Here is a 7,613-nt window from a genome sequence, read left to right as displayed (position 1 = left end):
ATGAAACCTTCATGGAAATGCTTCAAGAGGTTGTTGCAATTGAAGTGTCCATAGCTTGTTAAGGGGTTTGGGTTCTTATGGCGTGCACATTGTGTGTTCTGTCGATTCCCAAGGGTTTGTTTAGAGAAGGAGAAGAAAACTAGGATTTTTTAAGATCTTTCTAGGGTTCGATCAATCTTGGGAGTTTGTAAACTAAATACATGTATATGTTATTAGAACAAAGGCAATCTTGTTATTTCTGTGCTTTGTAGGGATTATATTTTGTTGTTTGCTTACAAGAAACTAAACTTTATTTTGAAATATTTGTTTTCATAAAATGCACTGCATCCTTTGGTCTTCCATATACTGATCGAATGTTGGTTTGTTATGGGAGATAAATTCCACGAAGCTACATGTTTGTCTGATTATATCTTCTATTGCTCCAAAACCCAAACATTTTCTGTTGTCTAGTCTCAACTGCTTCTTGTCTTTGATTTGTCATGATGCAGAATTTATTGGATGGAACTGTAGACTCTGTCATTTGCCTTCTTTGCCTATGCAAGAAAGATAAAGGAAAGAAGAATTAGATGACAAAGAGAAACAAAAGAAGTTTGAGGTACAGAGGCAGAAAAGCTTTACTTCGTGCTCCCAATTACTGTGTAGGGTTATGACAAGAAGAGATAATCCTTGTACAAAGAGTGCACATATAATCCCCATCCACAGTCCCTATTTGCAACATTTTGAACTTGTAAAATTAGTGAGAACATCATTTCTTCACAGATAAAAGGAGCAAAACAATATGATACAAATAAATCTATCTGGTTCATGAGAAAGGATGTAGATGAATATGAATGTTCACCTTCCCTCCAATATGCATGACAAAAGCAAATAATATGGCAGAAGGAATGCCCACAAGATAAAAAGCTCCAAGATTGACGAAGGCACCAATCTTCTGCCAGCCACATCCTCTAGCTGTGCCTGCATGTTTAAGAAATACCTAATGATTATCTGTCACAAGTCATGACCCATGATGAATTCATCTGACCAATCTTAAACCCAAAAAGAGAGGATTGAATACTTTTGCTGTTATTCATTATGCTGTTGGTTTAGCTCAAGCTCTAGTTACTATTTCAAAGTTGTACTGACCTGAAAGCACAGATTGAATTCCATCGAGCAAGTAGGAGATGGCAAGCAGTGGTATCATATTTGCTACATATTTCACTACTTCTTCTTGACTGCTATAACAATAACCCCAAGCTCTACGAAGCAAGATCATTATCAACCCTACGAGTAAGCCCTCTAAAAGTACCATAAACATAGTAATACGTACAGCTAGACTTGCTGCTTTTGGACGTTGGGCACCCAGTTCATTAGATACTCTTGTGCTGATAAGAATAAAATGGAGATTATTATGAAATTTCCAGGAAAGGGGTGGGGAGTACAGCTACACCATTAGCCTTAACTAACCTTATAGCACCGCTGAGTCCAAAAGGAATCATATAAATCAGTGAACTTGTGTTAAAGCTGGGAGTATAAATTACCATTTGTTAGTAATCAAGAATCACATAAATTACTTTATACAAAAGGCATTGACAGTAACAGATAATTAATTGCATACTGTCTATGCATTATTCCATTCACGTAGTCTTTATGTAGGGATTTCAGATTTGTTACTTAAATTTCAATCAAAATAGTGGTATTTGAACATTTTTGAGGACAATGTCATTAAAATTTAAGCATATATATTGCTTACCAAATTGACAACACTGATGTTTCTAGTCTTGGATTAGGAAGAAGACCAGATAGAAGAACCATCATCTCAAATGACCAGGTTTCCAAGCTGCCCCAGGTCATTAAACATATATATCAACATTATGAAAACATACATTAGGAATTTCAAGTACAGATATAAATAGATGGAACACTAGTACATATTGCTATTATTAAACTGGAACCAAAGGAGTTACCAGACCATAACAGCTGAAGGAAACGCAAGCCTTAGAAAGTTGAGTAGATTGTGCATGTGCAGTGTCTCATTTGACAAACCAGTCCAAGTCTTCTTGCAGGTGGGAGAGAAGTTGACATAAAATGCTAATGACAAAAGGTTGATCCAATAAGATATGGCATTTGCCAAGGCAGCACCTCTATTGCCGAGGCCAGATTTGAAAATTAGGACCCAGCAAGCAAGGATGTGTAGTAAAGTTGTGACTCCAGAGCTTATCATCATTGGGAATACAATATTCTGTGCTTGGAGGAATCTGACATGACACTGAAGGGGGCCATAAGCAAAAATGCTGGGGATCATGAAACGAGCATAGCGTCCTGCTTCTGCTGCTATTTCTGGGTCTTGGCCTAAGGCTACAAGAATGTGGCCACTGTTAGCCCAGATGAGGGAGAGGGGAATGCTGACGAGTAAAAGAACAAATATTGCCCTCTGCAGATGTATTCCAAGCATGTGATGCTGTTTTGCTCCATAAGACTGACCACAAAACGTATCCAATGCACTTGCCATCCCCATCTAGTCCAAAAAGAGCAACTAAATCAATTTTATTTGTCATCTGAAGTGACCTATCAAATTAACTATTCCTACCTTGAAACTGGTAGTGGTAGAGTTTTCTCAGAGTAATATGAGATGTCTATAAGTTAGATATTTTAATTAAGAATGGTCTAAAGAAGGGCTTATTTTGGAAACGTGGCAAGAGGTTTTAAAGTCTGAAACTCAAAATTTCTCCCGGAATAGATGGTGGCATGGTGGAACATGTGGAGTCCCTTTGGGCCCCCCAACCATAGATGATGACTATGGACTTTTGATTACTTGATTACTTATTCTAAGATTTCCAACAACTTTTAGAGCTTTTCCCCACCATTCAAAAATTGGCAGCACAAAACACAGATAAATCAAATTTCGCAATTCAGCAGTAAGAGCCAAAAAACAAGAACCAAAAAAGAAAAAAAAAAAAGACGAAGAAGAAATTGATAAAATCAAATCACATAAAGCAATAACAGAACCCATCATACCAAGAGGGAGAAACCAGTGACTGATGCAAAGGATGTGGCCATGGAAGCAGCAGCAAGAGCTAGCTCTCCAAGATGACCCACAAACATGACAGATATCATCTGCAAACAAAAGAGCAACAGATTAACTGATATCAGAGGCCCTGCTAACCATGCCTGCTTCTTCGCTTCTGCAATAACCTCTGTTCCCATGAGCTTCCTTCGGTATTCATCAATTGCATTTCCTTCAGACGTTGGAAGCAGAGACGCTTCAAGGCCTTGCTCTATTCTGTTCATCTCTCTCTCTCTTTCTCACGCTTTGCTACTGCTCACCGAGGTCCGAGGAACATCCTCCAGGAAAAAGTCAATAGATATTATTAAATATTATTATTTATAGAAGTATTTTGTCTTTTAACTAAAATGCACTGTTTTGCTTTCTTTTTTCATATAAAAGAAGGGGTTTTTACTGTTCCATTTATTTGGACAAAAAAAAAAAAATCGGTCCATCTCTTTCTTTTTCTTCTGGTTGCAGTCGGACAACAATAAATTTACACGACGAAAAAATATCAGCTACGTGGGCCAAAACGGGATGAAGTGATGTATAACTTGAGCCGGATAAAATGATATTAAGGCGGGCCCTACTCTTCCGAAGACCAAGGGTCAGAATTTCTGGGTCCAAAAAAGTTGGGTAGGGGCTGGGTAGGGTCCAAAAGAGTGAGGTTTTTGACATTTTGATATTTTGAATCTTTATAATTCTGTAGTGAAATTCAGAAATTTGTATTGGGTTTGTTCATATTTTTTTTGTATCATTTAAGAGTCTGCATCTACTACCAACAAAACACGTTTCCAACCCTTATCAATTTGATAAGGTGTCAGATCATGTTGGAAGGGGGTTGGAACGTGTTTTTGTTGGTAGGAGGTCCCAACTCACCTCATAGTATGTCTTGGTAGCACATCAGGAATATCTCCAATACTTATATTTATTATTCATGGGGAGATGTTCCACCCAATACATGGTGGGATGTGAAAGTGAAATTGGTGCAAGGAACACTCTATGAGGAGCATATCCCATCACATTTTGAAGTTTGTGAGGTGAAGAACCAATGGGCGGTTTGGTGGTAGAGAGAGAGTGTGTAGAAAACAAAGAAAACTTAAAAAAAAAATGGTTAAATACTTAAACTTCCCCTATGGTTTATTGAATGGACAATATTACTTATCCTATTGTTTGAAAAATTATCTAGGAACCCTTTTATTTTCTGACAATGGACAAAATCCTCCCTTACCATTAGCGTGCTTTACAATCCGTTCACATGTGATGTCAAGTAACTTATATAATTTTTCTTAATTCAAAAAACTACCCTTTTGCGGTCAATTTTCCCTTCATTATTCTTTAGAATTTCAAAACAAAGCCCATAAGCTTTGGCTTCAAATCCCACTACATCTTCCATGACCTAGTGCCTCCAGGTAGGAGAATGTAGAGTAAATCATGTTGATAGTAAGATTCAAAATATCAATAGAGTTGGTTTAAGACTTATCTACCCCCTGAACCATGGTCTAACCCGAAACACCCACTGTATGAGCAATATTGGAAAGCCCTTGGTACAATACATATCGACTAATACGGCCTAATACTTATCAAAACTTTGAATCTTGATTTGTAGGGGAAGGAGAGAAGCTTCTATCCTGATCTTTGGCAAAACCCCAAACAAACTAAAGTAAGGCCCTTTGACTTCTATCACGATCTTTGGCGAACCCCAACTATCTTTAGAGATCAAACCATATACCGATTGTATCATTTTTATTGACGCAGGGAAAGTTAATCGGTCTTTATTCTCTTATGGTATTATCGTTTTAAATCCCCAGTTGCAGTGTATCCAAATTGCAAGAGGAAAGAAAAATTTAAAATCTGTAGCAGAAGCTGAATTCTTTGCCATCCATCAAGGAATTATTTTGGCCTGACAACTTGGAAAATTCCATCCAGTGATCAGATGCTCAGATCATTGTTCAAGCTCTTCAAAATCAATCTTCCTTGCGTTGGACATCTCTAGGATTGTTAATATAAATTCAAAATCTTCTTTTTGCTTTTAGTTCTTTTCAGTTATTATATATTAATATGAGGTATAATGTTCCTGTACATCAATTAGCAAAATGGAGTAAACATATTATGCAATAACATTTTTTGTTTCCTAAGTATCCTCCTATTATAGATGTTGTCTAGAAATTTGTAAATGTTTATTTTTGTTAATATATTGTGATTTTACTTGTAAAAAAAACTATATTAAGAAAAAAATATAAATTTAAAACCAACCCAAAATTAGAATTCTTTTTATATTTGGTAGTGAGTTAACAATTCACCCTTTTGGGTCAAATATGCCAATCTTATATGTCAAAGTTAAATAATAATAAAAATTAAAATAGACAAAAACACACAAAAATATAAAAAAATGCAAAAAAAAAAATTGTAGAAAATATTTAAGCATATCTCTAATATTATATATTCATGATGTTAAACAAAAATAAATGTAACAAATAAGTAATTTTTATAGACATATAAACATAAAAAATTGTAAAAAAATAAAAAAATATATCATTTATTATCACCATTATCATCAAAGATTATCACGTACAAATCATGTTCACACTTACTCGTTTAACAAATGTTTAACTCGAATGCACACAAATTACACCCCCCAATCCTTATTTGCCGTATTTGGCAAGCAAGGTTGGGATTGAGTAAGGCTGTTCATAACAAGACCCAAATTGACCAAACCGACCAACTCTATCCGATCCAACCCGAGTTGGCCGGTTTTTCTTCATCACCAATCGGTTTCGGGTTACAAAAAAAATAAACCGATGGTTCGGTTTCGGTTTTCATGGTTCGGTTCAGGTTACAAATATATTTCATATATATATATATATCAACTTTATTTCAGAAATATACATATTATATATAAAATTTCAGATATATAAAATATCAGTTTTAATCCATCAAATCATTTTTAATTTCTAGGCATCCAGCCTTTGCTTTCTTAGACTTGAATCCTTTACCGTTCACATCGAGAGAATCATTCACATAACCGACCCAAACTGATTCAAACCGACCAGGTCGGTTTTACTTAGTACTGGGTCGGTTTCGGTTTCATTTCTAGGTAAACTGACCAGGTCGGGTCGGTTGGAAAAATGCCAGTAAACCGACCCAACCAGACCCGTGAACAGCCCTAGGATTGAGTTTAGCTCAAATTCCACCCACATGTCTGTTTTCTTAATGGGTTGGGCTGATGTCAATGGGCGGATTAGGACTTTGGGTTCTTTTGTCGTCATAGGGGTGTTCATGGGTCGGTTTGAGTCATTTTCTTCAACCGACTTGACCTAGTTTGTTTACTTATTAACTAAATCGAAACCGACTGACCTTGAAGCTAAACCGACTCAAACATGAAGGGTCAGTTTATCGGTTTAGCCGGTTTTTATATATATATATATTTTAAACTAAAATATCTATTGCTAGATATCTATTTTATATTTATGTTTATTTATTTTTTTGTTTTTATGCAAAATCAAAATCTATATAAATATATTAAGCTAAAATGTATACCTAAGAAGGCCTAAGAATGAAATAAATGGAATCCAACAGTATTTTTGTTTTTCTTCTTAGAAATTACAAAAATGCCACTCATTACCGACTCTCTCTTTTGCTTTTATTTTTTTTCCTTTCAAATTACAAGGATACCACTCTCTCTCCTACCAACTCTCTCTTTTTCTTATAAATTATAAGAATGCCATCTCTCTCTCCCCCTTTTAAATTACAAGAATGCCACTCTCCAACTAAGGGAGACCTCAGATCGGCATCTCAATTGCTAGGGGACCTGTAATCAAAGGTAGTTGAGTTCGAGTCGAGCCAAACTCGAACTTCTGAGTTCAAGCTCAAGTCTCTAATTCAAATTGAGCGAGAGCTAAATGACACTTCGACCATTGAGAGAGACCTCGGCTCGGCACTTCGACCACTAAGGGAGATCTCGACTTGGCATCTTGGCAACTGAGGAAGACCTCAGCTCAACACCTTGTCAACTAAGGGAGACCTTAGCTCGACACCTTGCCTATTAGGAAAATCTTAGCTTGACACTAGCAGCTAAAGGAGACCTCGACTGCTTGAGAGACCTGCAATCAAATGTAGCCGAGCTTGAACTTCTAAACTTTTGACTTGAGCAAGCTCGAGTGTGATAGTTTATGAGTGAGCTCCTGTAACGCAAGGCCCACTCCGCTAGTATATATTTAAATCAATTAGTTTTTATGTACAAAACTGTTTTTTTTTGTCAATATATATTTAAATTTATACAAAAACTGAATTAAATATTGTACCATTGTATTATATTTATATTAGTTTTACATTTTTAGTTTTTATCATAAATAACCAATTTTTTTCAAAATTCAAACAAAATACATAAAATATATCAACATTTAACATATAGGGGTAGGGATTGCTTGATATTACTTAAAGATATAGGATCGGTTTGAAAACCAAACCAAATTATCATTTTAATTTTTGCGTGTAAACCAAAACCGACCGGTACTTTTAAAAAACCGGCCAATTCGGATTGGGCCGGTTTGACATTTAATGTGAAGACCCGTATCTGTTGATACGT

General features: G+C 35.8%; 1 protein-coding gene across 1 annotated transcript; it reads right to left on the bottom strand.

The window, feature by feature from the left end:
* Window positions 1–200: 200 nt before the first annotated feature.
* LOC148863759 (protein DETOXIFICATION 16-like) lies at window positions 201–3,339 on the bottom strand. Its single transcript, XM_088976246.1, has 8 exons — window positions 2,998–3,339; window positions 1,947–2,497; window positions 1,733–1,819; window positions 1,447–1,503; window positions 1,126–1,364; window positions 839–957; window positions 619–705; window positions 201–533 (listed from the first exon to the last, which is right to left on the bottom strand). The coding sequence occupies exons 1-8, from the start codon at window positions 3,268–3,270 to the stop codon at window positions 492–494; spliced, it is 1,455 nt and encodes a 484-aa protein (XP_088832372.1). The 5' UTR covers window positions 3,271–3,339; the 3' UTR covers window positions 201–491.
* Window positions 3,340–7,613: the final 4,274 nt, after the last annotated feature.

This window comes from Nelumbo lutea, chromosome 3, assembly GCF_056320005.1.
Source record: "Nelumbo lutea isolate HS-2025 chromosome 3, American lotus-T2T, whole genome shotgun sequence".
NCBI classification, from domain to species: Eukaryota; Viridiplantae; Streptophyta; class Magnoliopsida; order Proteales; family Nelumbonaceae; genus Nelumbo; species Nelumbo lutea.
Note: the sequence above shows the minus strand (reverse complement) of the source record. Positions and strands in the feature narration are given on the sequence as shown.

Bases quoted from the DNA above. Each gene is read 5' to 3' on its own strand.
- LOC148863759 (XM_088976246.1), bottom strand. From the start codon at position 3,270: ATGAACAGAATAGAGCAAGGCCTTGAAGCGTCTCTGCTTCCAACGTCT. The intron at 1,820-1,946 runs GTAACTCCTTTG...GACCTGGGGCAG, and splicing joins CCTTCAGCTGTTATGGTCTG to CTTGGAAACCTGGTCATTTG. The intron at 1,365-1,446 runs GTTAGTTAAGGC...TATTCTTATCAG, and splicing joins GGACTCAGCGGTGCTATAAG to CACAAGAGTATCTAATGAAC.